General features: G+C 42.0%; 1 protein-coding gene across 6 annotated transcripts in view; it reads left to right on the top strand.

Moving 5' to 3' along the window:
* CLEC16A (C-type lectin domain containing 16A) overlaps positions 1-20389 on the top strand; it is a 147756-nt gene that overhangs the window by 18791 nt on the left and 108576 nt on the right. For all 6 annotated transcript variants that reach the window (XM_072120713.1, XM_072120717.1, XM_072120715.1 and 3 more), the window contains exons 6-9: positions 837-960; positions 3927-4101; positions 6123-6176; positions 10172-10285. In XM_072120713.1, the coding sequence (XP_071976814.1) occupies positions 837-960; positions 3927-4101; positions 6123-6176; positions 10172-10285 (467 nt within the window). The remainder of the gene's footprint in view (positions 1-836; positions 961-3926; positions 4102-6122; positions 6177-10171; positions 10286-20389) is intronic.

Below are 20389 nucleotides of genomic sequence, written 5' to 3'. Positions count from 1 at the left end.
GCACTGTACAGTGACGGGCAGGAGCTTCATGTCCGGATGGACGGAAGCCCCTGCCTGACTGTCGAAGGCCGCAAGGCCCCGGTGCTGGCGCTTCAAGCGTCGGGGGGCCGGTTAGAAACGGTCCGCGGGCCGTAGTTTGGGGACCCCTGCCTTAAGGGGGTTTTCCCACAAAGCAAAGTTGGGAAGCAGTGCCGAGACCCCTGTAGATTGCGAAAATGAGGGGTCCGTCGCAGCGCTCACCGATCTCCATCGGCTCCATAGAAATTAATGGAGCAGAATGGTCATGTGTGGCCGTCCGCTCCATTAATCTTTTCCTCACACAACAGCGTATCCTTGGCATTGATGTTTAGGATACTAGAGCGATAGAAAACTAACAGCATAGCAACAGAAAAACCTAAAAAAAAAAAAAAAAAAAAATGTATATTTAGCGTAAACTGCCCCATTGTATTTGGGTGCAGTACATGTAATGTATATCTGTCACATACCTGCACCGTCTTTTCCCTCCCTTCAAGCTGTTTACTCTGTTTAATTGCCAATAACGGGCACATTACTAAACATAGATTTACTAGCCCTCGCCTCGCTGTGGCAGCCATAACATTTTTTGTAATTGGAGGAAACAGATAAAAAAAAGGAAATATTGTTACACATTTATGGCATAAGCAATAATCGTTAAAAACGCTGCTGAGTTTACAAATATACAGGCTTTACCCTAATTTAGCTTAATGGACACAGACCTCTCAAGGTCATCGGCTTGTTGTATAATTATACTTAATGCATTGCTTGTGCTTCTCTCTTATAGTAACCTGTGCCTGTTTTTTTCATGTTGTTATTTTTAGTTAACAACCAGCCCATGTTGCACTATATTAGGGATAAAACCGCCGTGCCGTATTTTTCCAACCTGGTCTGGTTCATTGGAATTCACGTCATTGAGCTGGACAAGTGTGTCCAGACTGATGAAGAGTAAGTACTTGTTTTACTTTGTGTAGTGTGTAAATTGTGTATCATGATACCTTTTATTAAACTATTGGTTTCCAGGAATGCTTTTTCTTTGACCTCAAACTTAAAGGGATTGGACACTTTACAATAAATCTCTTCCATAAAGACATACTTCTGCATGTAAATGTACCTGTAGCTTTGCCACCATTGAGAGCTTTAGCCTCTGCCTGTTCTCACTATGTTGCCCTCTGCATATACACACAGCTTCCTCTCTCACTTGTCTATGACGTCACCCAGTGCGTCTCTGTGCGTCTTGCTAACAGGCACAGGAAAAGGGAAGGGGGCAGGATGTGCCATACTTGTGCTGCTGCAGCTTCTCCTATTCAGCGGAGCAAAGACATGTAAACAAAGAAGCACAAGAGTCTGCAGACAGCACAAAGGCCCCTTTCACACATAAGTATGCATGCCTGGTTCAGAACCCGAGTATGGCACACAGCCGGCTGGAGAAGGGGAGGGAGTGAGTGGTCCATAGTATCTTGGAATATACTTAGTCAGTCGGGTAAGTCACCTGAATTTACTGTATACTATGGGGTTCTCAATAAAATGGAAATTCTTGTTGCATATGGAAAAGAGCTCCCGGGGGATACAAACACTTGGGCCTCTTTCACACAGTCAGTATTTTTGTAGTATTTAGAACTTTTAGTATTAAGAACTTTTTAATAAATTATTTACCAATGTACATTTATTATTATCCCCCCCCCCCCCCCCTACAATGACTTCATGTTTTTTGTAATGTGTGTAAAGTGGCCATTAACTTAACAGAAATAATGGGTGTGAAGGTGGACATAGGTCATCTTCATTGTCCATATCCGCATCCAGAAATTCCAACTCTTAGCATCCTTATGGTGCTGGTTTATTCTAGTTCCGGCACATTTGGAATATTTTCTTTATTCCGTGCCATTCCTGAGCAATCGGAAGCACTACCCAGAAACCCATGAAACGCTGATTTTTGGAGAATAGAGGGGGCTAAAGAAAGAATTCTCCAAAATTATTTCAGAGACTATCAAAAGGATGTAACGTTGGAATGAACTTGATCTCTTGGTATTGATATTCTGTCGTTACTCCATCTTCCCGGTTACCTCCGTCATGTTCCTCGGCCTCTAATTCATTGTGTGAGGATTTAGTGTCTTACGTGCTGCGCGCTCCATCAGACCGGCATAAGTAACAGTAAACTCTATGCGGATTACACTATGCAGCCTATAGAAATGCTGGCTCGGCACATTCCCCCCCCCTTCCAGCACTTTTATTGCCGGCCGTGTTTATGTATCGCCGGATTGATCATTAACATTCTCCAAAATTGCCGAGTTGCAGAATGAAGATTTATCAATGAGCCCCATGTGAAGACGCTCGGAGATGCCTGGGCTGCAGCCAAGATTTAGATCGTTCTCGCCATCATGTAGTTTTTTTTCCCTTTATAAACAAGTGCTTAATCCTGATGCCTTTAATCTGGTCCATTCTGAATGATCCTGTGACTGCCTCTTAATTGGATTGCATGAATTATTCACAGCTTCCTCGGCGTGGCCGGCCCCCGCAGCAGCCTTCTCATGTACTAATTGAAGCCCTGCTTGTTGTACTTGAGTGATTGGAGTGGTAGCGTAATCCATATTCTGAAACAATCCATTAAAGTGATTGTAATTTGGCTAAATTAATAGACCACATTCCTGCGTGGGGAAGGAGGGCAGCGGAGGATGCGCGGCTGCCGCTGGAGTGTCATTTGGCATTTATAACCTCCTCACAGCAGATCCCTGGGAGACTAGAGGTGTAGTGCCAGAACCATTACCCAATAAATAATGGTGGGAAAAACTGGCCTTAAATGGGATTATTCATTTTAACCCCTTAATGACCAGGCCTTTCTGCAATTTCAAACATTTTTGGGGCTCTCAGCAAAAAAGCATTTTATTTAGTTTTCTCCCATGCTTCAATAACATTATATTATTTTTTTCGTAATGTGCCATTCTTAGATGGGGAAAAAAAAAGGTTTAATGTTTACCATACAGTTAAAAATGCTAAATTTCTGTAATTTTATGTGATTAAGAAGACACTCTGTGTGTACAAGTTTTCTTTTTCTGATTTGAGTAAAAAAAACATATTTTTTTTTCTTTTTGTATCAATCCTAGTCATTTATCATAGTGAGGTCTCTTTTGTTGTTTCTTATTCGTATCCTGTGTTTTTTGTTTGTTTTAATTCCTGAATCAAAGGAACTTATTAGGACCTTTTGAAGGTAGGAAGTACTGTACTAGAATGGCAATTTAAAAAATTTTTATGCCCTTTACAGTATGAATGTTTATAAATTACGGTAATATTCTCTAAGCCAAGGTCATGCAACATTTTTTGACTATTTTATTACTTATTGGGGGAAATTTTGTGCTTTTTTAAATTTTTTCCTTAATACCTTTTACCTTGATACCTTAATTACCATAAAATTATTTTGTTTGTTTTATTGACCGTCCCACTTGGGAATTCTTCACTTTTGTAGCATATTATAGCCAGTCAGCCTAAAAGGCTTCCGTAGTTGCCCTCCCCGTGCATTGCGGCAGGCCATGGGGGTAAAGGAGGGTTCCCTTTTTTTTTTTTTTTTTTTTTTTTTTTTTTTCTCGCTCGGTCTACAGGGAGGTTCAGGGGTCAAGTGTGAATAAAGGCATGTAAGGATTTAGGCCAGCTGTTGAATCGGTGGTGTGTGTTTTTTAATTTGGGATTATTTTTATTAGCATGGATTTCTTTCAAAACTTGTAACAATTTTCATTATCTTACCACAAAAGTGTCTAAACTATAAGAGTGGTGTAGTGTTAATAGGTTTTATGTTGAATGTGAGCTGTTCTTCATAGCCAGAATGATTGTGAATGCTGCAGTCTTGGGTTGTGTATCTACATCTTGCATGGTGGCAGTGCCGCATCCTTGTCTGCTCATGTCCTATCCATGTTATTTTCTAGACATAAGAATCGAGGAAGTCTGAGTAACTTGGTGTCGCAGCATCTGGACCATCTGAATTATCTCAATGATATTCTCATTATCAACTGCGAGTTTCTGAATGATGTGCTGACGGATCATCTACTGAACAGATTACTACTGCCCCTCTATGTGTACTCACTGGTGAACCAAGACCAGGTAATTGCTCCGCTTTATAGGTATGTGTTGTATTAGGCCCACTCCAGACTTGCATTTCTCCTTTTTTTTGGTCTGGCTTTTAAGTCTTTTGTTGCACACTGTGAATCTGCACACAGAGGGGCTCTGGTAACACCCCCAGGAACCATTCTGGCTCCCAAGCATAATTTTAAAAGTTGCTTTTAGAAGGAAGGAGGTGATGGGCAACAAATATTGGAAGATTACCACACTCACGGTGCCTGGATCTATGGATAAGTGTCCCTGGTTTATCCATGCTTGGATTGGAATGCAGGCTTATATGATAAGAAACTTTTTGTTGAGAGTAGGGCCCTCGCTGTCCCCCATGATTTGTAAAGTTCTGCGGAATATAAACTCTGGATATTATGAGGCTATATAAATAAATGTTATCATTATTTATTAACTTATTGCCATAAAAAGGTGCATGGGCCATTTAACGCCACTTACATGTAAGATCACTTTTTAACAAATTTATTCTGTCTCCATGTGCAAGTCTGGATTTAAGAAGTGGCAAAAAAGGTTACAGTTCCACTCAATGCAGTAGAAAAAAAAAAAAAAGCAACGTAAGCTAAATTTACAAGGTAGCCAAAGCCATCGTGATAAATCTGACGGACAGCAGAGCTACAAAGACAGTCAAAAAACCTAATGATAAATTCTCCCCATACACTCGGATCCAATTATTGTTGCTGCCCATGTTCTGGGATAAACTGGTAATTGTGGATTTCTGAGGATGTTTCGTTGATTGTTAACAGTTGAAATGTTTAAAGCTGAACTAAACCTTAGAAGCAAGCAGGTATTTAAAGGAAACCTACCACTTCGGGTAGGGCTTATAAGCAGAACATGCCGTGCACCAGCTCAGGGTGAGCTGGTGCCGGCGCTTATCTCCGTTATGTTTTTAAACAGTTTTAAAGTGTTTTTACAGTTTATTAATGTTTATATCCTTACTATCTTCCCCGCACCGGGGTCCGCGCTCGGCCCACCATGCGCGCGACCGTGCGTGCATCTGAATAGGAAATGGTAGCTCGCATGGTGCGCCGAGCGCGGACCCCGGTGCGGGGAAGCTAGTTCCGATCTAAAGATTAATAAACTGTGAAACACTTTAAAACTGTTTAAAAACATAACGGAGATTAGTGCCGGCACCAGCTCACCCTGAGCTGGTGCACGGCATGTCCAGCTTATAAGCCCTATCCCAAGTGGTAGGTTTCCTTTAATGTCCCAAATCCCCTTTTATTGGACCATCAATGGTGGGATTCTCCCAGGACCTGCTTTTGATGCTCCTATAGACTTGTACACAGGTACTCGGATTGTTTACCTCAGAACAATCGCAATGCCCTCTGTGGTCATGTGACGTATAATTTGCAGGTCCTCCTGCGGCTGCTCCGTGCTTATTGACAGCACCGGCCCAATATATATAACATTCGCCCGGCCCTGTCACAGCCGTGGTCACATCACAGAGAGCCGGCAGCGATTGCGTAATATATGTGTTGCTCCCGGCTACTCTTACAGGTCCCTGCTGACAGGGGCGTGAAGGGTGGAGTGTCGGCCGGCCCCCTCATGAACAAAGCCGACTTCCAGCGCAGGGGATACGAGGATCCAACCTCTTATTTGGTGAAAGGTCGGATCTGTTACTACCAACTTTCCCAACATAATTGGCACATATTGAAGGGGGCTGGGGAGAGGATTATGGGGGGCATATTTGGGGGTCTTTTTGGTGGTGACAGGTCCTCTTTAAATATACTGAGGATAACAAAATATATTCTCCAATTCACTGTTATTTACAAAAATCCAACATTTCAAAGAGAATTCCAACCTGTCTCTATTGGTCCTACAGTTTTGGTTCCTTCTGGATCCGACCGCGAATCTTCAGATTTTTCTTTCGTTCTTATTTGTGCAGCAAGAAACTGAAACGAAACCACCTGCAAATGTTCGTCAAATCTTTGCGCAGCTTATAAAACTGGATGAAAACTTTGTGCTAACATTTTTTTTTTTTTTTTTTTCCTATTTAGTCATCAGACCGTCCACGAATAAGTACCCAAGTTTCCTTGTACTTGTTGTCCCAGGTGAGTTCTGTCATTGAGCCAGAAAATAAAATTGCGCAATCTTCTTCTAAGAGCCGTGGCAAAATGATTATCGGGTGTTCTGTGTCATGTCCTGTTCCTGGTGAGGAGATGGGAGCTTTTCATGGAAGTGATTTTTCTGGTCCCACACTTTTTATTATTTTTATTTTAGATTTTTGGCTTTTGAGAATTAGTTTGTTACATTTGTCGCACGTTTTGTTTCCCATAGTATTACAGATTTTGAAGAAGTTTTGCATATTTGATATATATATTTTTTTTAATATATAATTGCTATTTTCTTTTTCAGATATTGATTATTTTAAGTGGTATAGCAATTAGTATTGATTTGTATAGTGGATCAGTTGGGCATTTATGCAGCAGCCTGATATATTTTCAGCCGGTCTTTAACTATCAACAAAATTCAGATTAAAGAGAACCTGTGTCCAGATTTTACTCATTAAACTACTACCCCTTCAAGTAGGGTATGAAATTTCCACTCTAGAATTCCGTCTTGTATTTCATAATTTGCCCATTTATTGTCACGCGACAATGAGAAGAGTCATATTCGCCTGAGATGAGTCAAGTTTAGTGGCTGTAGGCAAAGTGCAACTTCAGAAGGCCAGTTCTAGTGCATAGATAAGTGCTTTGAGTGTCATGTTAAAGATGAGAATCTTTAAAATTATGCCAGGAGCATGTTTTTGGTGCTTTGGAACTGAAGATAGAGGTGCCTGAATTGACACTTTCCCTGTAGTCTCTAAATGTGACTCATCTCAGGCAAATATGACTTTATTCTGCTGATTTGCAGATGATTTTGGTGATTTTATAAGTAAATGAGTGAGAGCTCACATAAGGGGGAATTCTAGAAAGGACCCTTCATACCCTCCCTGAGGTGGGCTGAGGAAGACTACAAACAACCACAGAAACGTAGAACTTGCAGCAGGGGCGTGCGTAAATTAAAAGTCAGGGAAGGCGAGAGGCGCTTGGGCATCGTCAGTTCTTACAAAGTTAATATTTTGTTAATAAAGATGCAAGAAGCGTCTAAATAACAGCCCCCCCTCCCTTATCCACGGGGCCAGTTGCCGGTGCGGTTAGTACTCACATTTTACAAAGAAGATGAGGACAGCTGACATCTTGCCATGTGCGTTTGCACTAAAATGCTGTCCTGGGTGGGATAGTGGATGTGTTTCCCCCCCACACTCTGTACCTCCATGTATTTTAATGTTGCATAGAGAAGAGCCGCTCCAATGTCGCCTACACACTTACACCAAATGTAATAGTAAATTCCTTCCATACACAACAAATTGCAGCGCACCAGATCCAGGTATCGGTGTATCTATTATTCATCCCTGCTCCTTCACCCTTAGCACATGGGACGTTATTGATCTTTGCATTACTGGAATGGCTTTCAGCATTTGGAGCCCATCCCGTTCAAAGCTTTGCCTCAAAATAAATAAATGTGCTTTGTCCTGACGCCCTATAAGCATTTTACGTTTCTGCAGGATTTGACCTTAGAAACCTCTGAGAGCGCTCTGCTCGCTAGCAACCGAGGGCATTTCTGAAGATCCGCTTAATAATGCACTCCGAGGCGACCGAAAACCTTTTTACCTTCATTCTCAAGAAACGGAAATAAAATAAACTGCTGGCGGCGCCCTTATTGTGTCCTTGGCGGGAAGGCAGCGGAGTATGTGACACGGGATATATTAGGATGGTAAATCAGTGATGTGTCTGCCCTGTGCACCTTATTCCCCCGGCTCCATCCACTATTACTTGTGTGTCACCGCGTCCTTCCGTTGTCACAGGGAGGGGATGGATCCTGACGTCTGCAGCTCATTAACTAAATATTACTGCTCACGCCTTAGAATCAATTGGCTGCTTTTTAGTAATAGGAGAAATCTATTATTTATAAGGAAAGGAGTAAGCCCACTAACAACTTCAGTGCCCCCCCTAGTGGGTCCCTACACTATGAGGTGTGACGTCACATTGTGTCCACTGCCGCTGTAACACAGCTCCCAGTACCTATACTGGCAGGCTAAGTCCCCCATGGCTCTGGGTCCCCTCCTGCAACACGGCAACAGTGGACGCCATGCAGTACTGCACCATGTGAACAGGTCCTAAAAAGAACCTGTCACCATATTTTCATCAGAGGAGGCACGTCCTGCTCATTCGGCACCAGACATTTACACCTCTCCGTGGACCTTGCTTCTATTCGGCATGCCGTGTGACCATGGTGATATGATGGGTCCTTTAGCCTCCTAACATTGGCAAACTACCCCATGTATGGATATGATCACGATGATTAGAGCTTTCCTCTGTGGACTTGTACTCAATCAAATCCTCCATGGAGGCTGCTTTGATTTCATGTGATCGGATACAAACATGGGGTAGACTTTGCAAAAGTAACCGGACTTAAAATGATGTCACCCGGGTCACATGACATTAAGTGGCCAATGAGGTAACAGAGCTCTGACTCAATGTTCCACATAGCAGCGGTTCTGTAACACTGAGACTTGTCAATCAGGAACTAGGAGGCAGAGCGATGCAAGTAACTTATGTGTGCAGGGCTTCATTGGACTCGCATAGTGACCTTAGACTCTTGTCAGATGAGTTGTATACAAGTTTGCAAATGGATTATTTATTTTATTTATTATATAAGGGGCAATGCTTTTTGATCTTAATTTTTAATGCAGTATTTATTTTGGTTGGGTAAATTTAGATGACAGGTTCTCTTTAAAATCTCACCATTCCATGTTTTCTCAGACACTGCATGTAGTGGCCGCCTACTACTGTAGTGCTCAGCCAGTCTCCTGCGAATTAAACACACCTAGGCCAAATGCAGCGGAGTGCTGGTGCCAGGAAAAAAAATAAATGAGGACCAAATTCAAACTATTCCAACATTTGGGGAGAGCCAGATCTGGACCGCACATCACACATTCAGGGCCGGTTCTAGACAAAGTGGGGCCCCGGCCAAAACTAAAAGTGGGGCCCCAAAATAAAACTATTTCATGACCAGTCAGTCAGTAAGAAGCTCCCTTTAGTATGGTAAAACAAAGTTTTATATAACAAAGTTTATAGGAGATAGATGATGCGGACATCTATGATGGCTCAGTGGTTAGCACTACAGCCTTTATCAACATATGCAAAGAGTTTGTATGTTCTCTTGGTGTTTGTGTGGGTTTCCTCTGGGTCCTCCGGTTTCCTCCCACACTCTAAAAATTTACTGGTAAGTTGAGCGAGATTGTGAGCCCTCATGTGGACAGTGACTGATTTGGCAAACACTGTGCATCGCTGCGTAATATGTGTGCGCTATATAAAGAATTATTAATTATTATGATAGAAGATAAATATGAAAGATAGAGATTTCTAGATGCAGAACTATAAAGTAGATGATATATACAGTAGATGGATATGAGAGAGAAATACGGTAGAAAGAGAAGATTGATTGAAAAACAGAGAAAAAGTGAGATATATAAATGGTCAGATTATATGAGATAACTAGACCGATAGATGATAAGCATCTTCACCCAGGAATTCAACCAAAGGGTATTAACCCTTTCAAGCTATCCCCCTCACCCTGGTGGACATTGTTGACATTTCTCTTCACACAGAGTCCTCTCTATGCTCACAGACCCCATCTTTTTGATGGATTGGTTAATAACCTAGCAGAGCCTGAACACCGATCCTGTCTCTCCGCACCTGCTCCCCCACTCTCATGAATTTCTTCAGCCATTAGCAGAGTCAGTGGGGGGGATTAGGTGGGAGGGGGGGGATAGCTTGACTGCGTGCCGCAGCGCCCCGCCTCCACGACTGCGTGCCGCAGCGCCCCGCCTCCACGACTGCAACAGAGGAATCAATCAGTCTTTTTTTAGAAGAAAGGTGGCTCTAATGTCATGGATGGAGGCATCAGTGTAACATTTTAGCAGTCTTCTAGTCTCTTTATCAGACTCTGCTGGCACTGTCTTCCTAATAACCTCATGTCTTCTATCATTGTACCCTTGTAGGTGTTTTTAACAATCCATTATGCGCCTCTGGTTGACTCTCTGGCGGATGTCATCTTGAATGGCGACCTCTCTGTGTTTTCATCGAAACCAGAACATGATGTGCAACGAAGTTCCGTAAGTGGAAACCTCAATCTTTCTTGTAGCAGTTGTGAAAAGCATTAAGTTTCTGGATAAAGTGCAGGGCTCTGACCAATATGTGCTGTAGGTTTTATTTATATCGCGGTGTCATTGACCTGACTTCCAATATCCTCTCAAAATGCCTTTTCTTGGTAGTGAGCAGGAAGTCTCTGCCGTAAGCTGGATGAATATGTTTATCTTCATTTTTATTTTAATCCTGTCATTTCACCAACTCCACATACTTTACAGTAAATGTAAAAATTGCTTATTAAGGAATCAAAGGGCACAGAGGCCAATCTTGTAGAGTGCCAAGAGTGTATTATGGGCACCATCTGCAGTGCAGTAATGGGAAACGGCACAGACGACTTGCGGTTGTATTCTAATTTCAAATCTCTCTATAGCAGAACGGAGACCCTGATCTTCAGAATAGAGACCTCTCTATTACATGCGTTTATTTCTTGTAGATCTGCCTACAGTGACAATATCAAATATCACATATATTTTGTATGATACTCCACAAGTCTAACATCATATAATCTTAAATGTGGAATGTGGGAGATTTTGGAGACACAAAAAGTAAAAAAAAAAAAAAAAAAAAAATGTGTGTGGGGGTGTATTCCCTCGAAGACAAGATTCTTAAATATACTCAAGATAAAAAAAATAACACATTCTCCAATTCACTGTGAACAAAAATTGTGGTTGAAATTGTATCTGCTGTATCGATCAATCCTGGTGTACAGAATTCCTGTTGCATCGGGACCCGACTGTAAATCAGAATTCTAGGGTCAGGTAGGAAAGATTCTTCATCTGTCTGACGCTGCACTGCGCTCCTCTCCTCTCTGCCTCCAGCCCCTCCCCCTGCATTTCACGATGAGCTCACACACAGACTTCCTGCCGGCAAGCTCCACAAACTCTACAAGCTACAGGTGGATAAGGTCTTTATCCAGGGGAGAAATGCACAGCAGAGCTGATATTGTATGTTATGGCAGAGCTTAGAATATAATTGTGTGTTGCATCACATGGATCTCATGTCTGATCTGTCTCAATTCTTTTTTTTTTCTTTGTCCACACTCTGCAATTTTATTTAGTTTTTTTGCCATTTTAGCTCTGATCACTCAGTGATGGGTCAGTGTAAAATTCCAAAGTAAGAAGTTAAAAATAATCTTTAATGTGTAAGCATTGAAATTTTGAGAATTTGCTTTAATGGGCAAACCCCTTTAAGTATCCTCTGTCTGACATCGCAAAATATAGTCATTACCGTATATGCCGAGGTACCTAATTTTAACACAAAAAAACTGAAAAAACTATTGACTCGAGTATAAGCCGAGAGTAGGAAATGCATTGGTCCTAGCCTGCCCCCAGTATACAGCCTGCCAGCCCCTGTCCACAAGCATGTGGCCCGCCAGCCCTTACCTATAAGAAAAAAAAGTGCACACACCCTCTGACGCCCCCTCGAGAGGTCCTTTTCTGTCCAACGATGTTATGGGTCCCTCTCCGTGCGGTGCCGTCGCTCAAGCTGTGACGTCAGCGGCTGACTTCTAGTGTGTGCGCTGCTTTCGGCACACACTGTGATGTCAGCGAGCCGCTGACATCACTGCTGGAGCGCACGGAGAGAGGGAGTATATACGCTATATTCCCATACAGTGAATGGATTCAGTGAGTGGAAAACGGGGATAAATGTCCCAATTTTTCATCATTTTAGCCACAAAGAAATTTTGAATAAAAGTGATAAAAAGGTGTTACAGTCCCCAAAATGATATAAATGGACACTTCCGCTCACCCTACAAAAAATGACAACTTTCCCAGCTCCATAACCCAAAGAATAAAAAGGTTAGATTTTTGTCAGAATATGGTCTATAAAAAAACTAAAAATTCTCAAAAGATTCCTTTGTTTTAAATGCCATAACCTATATAAATTTGAATACAAAGCCGCTAAGAAAATGGTGCAATGGTTTTATTGTTAATTATACTGCATTTGGAATTTTTTTTTTTTTTCCTGGCTTACCAAGACTTTTCATGGAATATTAAATACTGACACTAAGACAGTGGTGGTGAACATATGGCTGATGTGCCCTCTCTGTGGGCTCCCAGGGCTTCACCCCAGCACAGAGTTTGCCTGACAATGCCTCCTCTTGCAGCCCAGCACGTGCCATGCTAAGTCCAGGTATAAAGTGTCCCATCCTTGGCTCTCTAGAACTACTGGACACGGTGGGGACAGAGGTGGATTATCATTGGAGCTTCCGGTTCTGGATAACCTGGATGAAGGCTATGATTATCTCCATTTCTCCACTTTCTACTGTATTGGTGCCTCAAGACGCTGATACGATTTAAAGCTGTGAAAGGACATAGTAGTAAAATATAAATTACTACTTAAATTGCTGTGTTGGCACTTTGCGATACATAAGTGGAATTCGGTTGTAGTTCAGGCACTCTAAAAAGATTTGCCATCACTGCACTAGGAAGTACAGTGTCTCCTAAAAGTAACAAGCCCTCTTACAGGTCTGTAAATGGAATATAGTGGAGCATTGTGGTTTTTGGAAGGTGGAAAGTGAAAAAAAAAACGGAAATGCAAAATGAAAAACCTCTCATTCAGGGGCTAAAATATCAGAAACTGCAGACCAAAAGATATATTGGGAGATCATTTGTATACAAAGTATTTATTTATTTTTTTTAATGTTGGCAGGTTATTGGTACGGAGTTACAAAATTGTGTATTTTTATTCTTTTCCATGGGGGACGTGTATCACTCCTATTGCTTTTTTGTTTGTTTTTTGTTGTGTTTTTTTTTTGGTGCAGTTCGACTTTGCAGTTTAGACTTTAGGTGCAGAATCCAGCAGTGCACCAACGTTAGCTGCCTCCAGGATGTAATGCACTGGCCGGATTTATCTTTGTAGCCCAGATGTTTGTTCAACTTGTGAGACTTTTGGGGCTCTGAAATTGTTCCATTCTTGCACCTAATAAGTTCCAAAACAGAGTATGCTAGACCCAGACTTAAGTAGGCCGACTTCAGGAAACTTGGAAAAGTGGCAGTCTAAAAACTATGATATATGTGCCCCATGTCTTATTTAGCCTTACAGCGCTGAGGTCCTGGGTTCAAGTCCCCGCAGGTCAACATCTGCAAAGAGGTTGTATGTTCTCTCTGTGGGTTTCCTCCGGTTTCCTCCCACACTCCAAAAACATACTGGTAGGTTGTTTAGATTGTGAGCCCCATGGGGACAGGGACTGATCTGTCAAGCTCTGTGCAGCGCTGATTAATCTATATAAAGAAGTTATTATTGCCATGGGATCTGTGTGTCGACTTGGACTGTAGCACAGATAATGTTTGTGTTTGGTTACAAATTTTCCCTTGGGCTACTGTCTGAGGCTGTACCTAGGTAAGTAGTGAAAGTACAGAGCACAAGTAAGCAACCTACACCGAATCTCTGTAAACATAAAATCCAACCCGGACGACTTTTCCCTAGGCGACTTCTTCAGCATTGTTATTATCCCAGTACTAGGTTCTTTTCATCATGCGTATAAAAATGTGATTCTAGAACATACTGTGAGCCTGTCAATGGCGTGTGTGTGTGTGTAAGTGTTAAACATCTCATGACGTGGACTTCTTCTGAAGCTATTATTTACATGCTTCCAGCTATATTGATTTCTGTAGAAACCCAAGCAATGAACAACTTCCTTATTACTGTGAAAGCTAAACTTTCTAGAATTTTTGCTTTACAGTCTTAGAATACTATTTTTATATCTGTGTTTTCTTGCATTCTGATATTAAAGGGAAAATGATTTTCATGATTTAGCTAGATCTAAGCTATGGATTTTTATACAAATACCTATAGCACGGCACACAGTATGAAGACTGTAGGAAGCGGTCATTGGGTTTAATGGTGACAACCTGATGATAGGGTTTTCTGAGCCATTTTAGACCTTTAGGACCAGGCCTGATTTTTAAAATTTGCCCTGTGTCATTATAGGAGGTTCTAACTTTGTGACGCTTTAACATATCCAGGGGATTTTGAGATTGTACTTCAAAGTTATAGAAACATTTTGATGATATCCTTTGTGTTTAGTTATGAAAAAAATTGAAATTTGGCAAAATTTCTAAAAATTATTCATTTTTAAAGTTCAAAATTTTCTGCTTTTCAGGCAGATAGTCAAAGCACCCAAGTAACTTTATAACTAACATTTCCGGAATGTCTGCTTTATATCGGGACAGGGTTTTATGCATCCTCTCTCTTTTCTAGGTTGTAAGGAGGTTCATAATTGTGGGTGGAATTTTTCTCATTTTTATGAAAATCACCAAAACCCTTATTTAGAGGCCCTGCTCAGGTCTAAGTGACTTTGAGAGGCCAAAATAACAGTAAAACCCCATAAATGATGCCATTTTAGAAGCTACACCCCTCAATGTGTAAAAAATCTACTTTAAGAAGTGTGTTAACCCTTTAGATGCTACATAGGGGTTAAAACAAAATGGAGGTGTAATTTACAAGCTGTGATTTTTTTTTTTTTACACAATATAGTAATTTTGGCCAAAAATTAAACCATTACAAAGTGTTAAATGATGAAAAACTCCATAAAGTTTGATACCCAATCTCTCCCGAGTATGAGGATACCCCATATGTGGTGGTGACTGCTGTATGGGCGCACGGCCGGGCATAGAAGGGAAGGAGGCGCCATCCAGATCAGATTTGCATTTTCACATTTTACAGGCTATAAAATGTTTATTTTTTTTGTAATTTGGGCATATGGGGGATTATTTTTTTGTGGATGAGATCCACTTTTCAGGTACCTCATTTACAGGGGATTCAATAGCTAATAATCCTATGATGGTTTTGAAGCTAAACTACACTTTATCTAGCTAATATGCTAATTTTCGCCATTGGCTACTGGGGTGTGAAGTAACCTCTCCGGGGAGCGGGGAACAAAGGCTACTCCCCGCCCCAGTAGCCTCTGTGACCCCTCGCTGCCTGTGCGTTCTTGGTGCACTACTGCTGCCGCTACCATGGCTCCTTGGGAGCTCCGTCTTCCACTCCGATGGGAGCGTCCCTATTCGCATCACAGGAGGCAGATGTGTAGAGCCCCAAAGGAGCCAGGGCCTCAGTAGCAGGGGTGCGCTGTGTAAGTGCAGGTAGTGAGGGATGGCAGAGGCTAGAGAAAGTGAAGTTTAGTCTAGAAACCATCATAGGATTATGGTTTAGAAGATTACAAGTAACCTACTGTCAGATTTACCTTTAATGGGTAGATTTCTGATGGTAGGTTTCCTTTTAAAGGAAATCTACCATCATAATTGGGCATGATGACCCATTTCACGAGCCTTCTCCGTACATGAAACAACCATACATGTTATGTACAGATATGTCACATGTCGTTAGGGGTTAAAGGAAATCTACCCTCAAAATCCATCATGATAAACCTGGGGTACTTACTCATAAAGCCATGTATTTTTACTGTTGTAATCTTATTTTTGTTATCCATGGTCTCATTAATTCTAAAATCAAATTAAACTTATAGCCATAATGGCTCTGGTGGGTGTTACCACAGCCCCTCTGTTCTGCAGCTTCACAGGCTGTTACCCTGCCTCCCCTTCTGCTTGTTCTGCACTCCTACCCCTCCTCCCTATTCCTGATGTAATCTTTCCACAGCAGAGGAAGTTTCTGTGTGAGAGGGAAGTGCTTATGCACAGTGTAGCAGCCTGTGCAGCTGCAGCATGGAAGGTCTCTGGTAAAACTCCAGGAATCCTTCTAGCTCATTTGCATAATTGTAAACATTTGATGTTAGAAGGAAGGAGGCCATGGATGACAAATATAAAGATAACCACAGTCACAGTGCCTGGATCTATGAGTAAGTGTCCCTGGTTTATCATGATGGATTTTGATGGTAGATTTCCTTTAACAAAAATTCAACTTCTCACTATTGAAACACACGACAGACAGCAACCTACAACCTCAGTCTGCTCTTTTAAGCCTGATGTGGCGGCCAATAGTTCTTTCCATATATAAACCATTACGGAATGGTACGGTGCCGCACATGTGCACTTGACTTGCAAACTTGGTACAACCCCTTTAAAGGAAGATTCCTGACAAAGCTGCTTCAATGAATTGTACCTTGTGCAGGAGGAGCAGGACTCTATGTTCTAGGAATACAATGACCTGACTTGTGCTCCTCCCTTCATGCCCTGTATTCAATGAATTGGCTTTCACTATTCATTTTAAAGGGGTTTTCCCACAAAAGATCATTTTAACCTCTTACTTTACAATTTTACTCAGTTTTATTGCTGTTTTAGCTTCTATCACTCCCTAGGCTGCTCAGTGTAAAGTCCTGGGTTGTTGTTGGTGGGGCCTCTCTAAGCAGACACATTACTGTATCACCCATCTAGTTCTGTGGGTTGACAATGTGGTTAGATTATCAGGGTGCGGGTGTCTATGCTCTTTCATCTGGCTATTGACACTGTACACATAGGGGGAGATTTATCAACAAGTTTGTGAGTTAAAACTGTTCTAGTTGCCCATTTGAAATCAATTAGAACTCCGCTTTAATTTTAAAAATGGCTGTGGGAAAATGAAAGCTGAGCTCTGATTGGTTGGCATGGGCAACTAGAACAGTTATGCGCTAAGAGACTTATGATAAATCTCCCCCATAGAGAGAGATGAGACAGGTGAGATGCATGAGATGATTACACAGAAGCTGATGGACTGTTACACTCTGGACCCTGCTACATCTCACAGCTATGTGCCTGCATTCCCCTTCCCCCGGGTCACTTATCTCCTTGTAGCTTGTTGTTTGCAGTCTCTCTCTCTGCTCACCATGTGCTGACAGGATGTAATCGGTGAGTGTTATTGATGGGTAGTTTGCAAACGAGCTGGCACAATGAGCCGGCTCCCATCAGTGAGCCGATGGCTAACTAAACCCCGCCCCTAAATGGCCTTAACCTGATATCGGGAGTGGTGTGGGGGAGCTGACTGGGCTGCGGCTCCCTATTGGATATTTAACAGGAAACCGTTCAGGAGCCAAATTAAGCGAAAGCGTCATGGATTGTGAGACCTCACTCCTTTTATCTCATATGGCTGTTATTACTCTGTAATGTCTTTTATTTTGTTTCTGTGTATATACCCCAGGATCTGTACAGCTCTGTGGAATATGTCGGCGCAGGATAAAGATTTATTTATATTTTAAGCAATAATCATTCCTTAAATTCCTTGTGCAGGTTGGATCCCACAGATCGAGCATTACAGGGGATAGGAGTTTTTTACGTTACATAGAAATATGATGCAAGGAATCCCTTCCTGCCGGCCGAACAGCAGCAATGACGCTGTAACGGTTGAACAGTTGCATCATATTTCTCTGATGCAAGGACTCCCATTTCCCTGGGCCTAGCACATTCCTTTGCGGTGTGTATAGTCTGTGCACTTGGGTCTTGTTCAGTTTTTGTTTCACAATAAGTTATTTTATTTATTTATTTTTTTACCATGCTGGTGTGAAATTAACTTTACAGATCAGTGATAGTGTGCAGCCTGTGATATATCATGTAAAGTTCTGCCTAGTGGTAATACTTCTCAGAAGACCTAAAGTTTCATTGCAAGTTTCCAGGAAGCCTGTGGCACCAGTGGTGGTAGGTTAGAGATGAAGCGGATTGTTGTCTCTGGATGCTGTGTCATCTGTACCCCGTCATCGCTGTCAGACACAACCACCCTGCTTTCTGTAAGGTGCGGGCTGGTCACCTATTGGAAGGTAGTTTTCTCTAGTTTTTTTGTTTCTTCCTGTTGGGTGTGAGAGGTTCCCATCTGCTTCCTGTACAATAGTGATGTGGTTTGGCTCTACCTGCCCAGAGATTGTCGATCTTATAACCTACTTTCTCTTTCCCGTAAGATGTCAACTTTACCGGTATGACTCTGAGTTACTAGTAATCTTACATATGTTCAAACCAAGCCATGGAAAGGATGCGAAAATAATGTATATATAGCAAAATGTGGTGACGACTCAAAACCAGATTTCCATACGTGAAGAGACATTTGGCCTTCGGATAAAAAAAAATAAATTTGTGAAGTCTCAGATGGTGAATGACTGAAAGTTGTTTTTTTTTTTTTGTTTTTTTTTCTTCTCAATAAATGGCTAATACAAGGCCAGATGATAAATCTGTTGCCCCCAATCTTTCCTAGAATGGGCTAAAACTAAGTGACTGCCCCTATTCTTTTTGGGGTTCTCCTATTGTCCTAAATGGAAATCATGCGTGCTTAGACAGTGCTTCCTCTATTATTTCCCAGGGTCTGTCATCCATACCAGAGATTCCACGGATGGTCACTGGCTCCGATTTCTGGTCATAATTTGACTTTAGGGGCGACTTTTATCAGAGTATGTACAGCAATTTTCTGGCATACAAGTCTTTAAAATAATCCAGAATGTCTGCTGTTTCCGTAGGCATTGCAAAAATGTTAAGGCTTACCCCTTGACGCCACCTCCATGCCAAGTGGACATGAAAGAGGGCACAGGTGGTGGTGGAGTGGGGCCTGAAAAATCGCCCATAATAGCGCAATTCTTTGCCAAACATAGACGTAGCCTGAGTAGACTTGTCAGCCTGTGCAGCTGGCCGCCAAATACATCAGGATGCCAGAGCCTCTCAATGTAGAGGGGCAGGGTTTTCATCATACGCTGTCCGCCGATGTCTTCACTTTCTGACAGCTATCGCCTCTGCTGGCTCTGTCCGTGTACCAGCAGTCCATGCTCAGCGGAGATCTAGCTGCTGTGACTCTCTGCTCCTCCCCTCTGTATAGAGCTTGTGATCTAACACTTCGTTAAGCTTCTGTCAGTCTTGCTAGCAAGGTAAAATTCAGCGGAGATTTCAGCATGAAAAGCTGATTTAAAAAAAAGAGGATGGATGAGAGCTAAAGTGAACAAGGACTCGTTTACAAAAGTTTCAGTGATTTAGCATTTGTTCTATGCAGCCGATAAGCTTGTTTCCATTTTTAATTTTATGGTGAACCTCCTAAATAAAATCATTATTTTTCCAAGGAAACTTCAATTCTTTCTGGACATAAACCATTTACTTGTATAAAAGCCTAAAAACAGAAAATTTTAAAGGGGTTGTTAAGGAATACAAATTTCTTTATATCTTTGGGGTGGGCTTGGGGTTATTAAACAAAAAACCCCAAAATATCACATGGTCATAAGTATTCAGCCCCTTTGCTCAGTGTTGAGTAGGAGCAGCTTTGGAGCTAGTACAGCCAGGAGTCTTCTTGGAAATGATTCAACAAGTTTCTCACGCCTGGATTTGGGGATCATCTGCCATTCTCTTTGAAGATCCTCTCTAGTTCCCACAGGGAACTCCAGAGATGCTCAATTGGGTTTAAACCGGGCTCTGGTTGGACCAGTCAGGAATGGTCATGGAGTTGTTCTGAAGCCTCTGCTTTGCTATTCAATTGGATATCTCTGTACTTGGCCACATTAATATTTCCTTCAATTACAACCAGTGGTCCTGTTCCTGCCCCCATAGCATGATGCTGCCACCACCATGTGTCACTGCTGGGTTTATATTTGGCAGCTGGTGAGCAGTGACTAGTTTTCTCCATATATACCAATTCGAACTAACAACAAAAAGTTCAAACTTTGTCTCATTAGATCAGAGAATCTTATTTCTCATAGTCTGGCAGTCCTTTGTGTATTTTTTGCAAACTTTATGCGGCTTTCATATTTCTTGCACTGAGGAGCGGCTTCCGCTTGCACATTCTGTAATAAAGCCCCAACTGCTGGAGGACTACAGCGATAGGTGACTTTGCGGAACTTTCTCCCATCTCCCTACTGCATCTATGGAGCTCAACCACAGTGATCTTTGGGTTCTTCTTTACCACTCTCACCAAGCCTCCTCTCCAACGATTGCATAGTTTGGCTGGACTGCCAAGTCAAGGAAGATTTGTGGTCGTCCCAAACTCTTCCAATTAAGGATTATGAAGGCCACTGTGTTCTTAGGAACCTTGAGTGCTGCAGAGAGTCTTTTGTAACCTTGGCAAGATCCGTGACCTGCCACAATTCTGTCTCTGAGCTCCTTGGGCAGTTCCTTTTAGATATGATGATTCTCATGTGCTCTGGCATGCACTGTGAGCTGTGAGATCTTATATAG

This window comes from Engystomops pustulosus, chromosome 8, assembly GCF_040894005.1.
Source record: "Engystomops pustulosus chromosome 8, aEngPut4.maternal, whole genome shotgun sequence".
Lineage (NCBI taxonomy): Eukaryota > Metazoa > Chordata > Amphibia > Anura > Leptodactylidae > Engystomops > Engystomops pustulosus.
Note: the sequence above shows the minus strand (reverse complement) of the source record. Positions and strands in the feature narration are given on the sequence as shown.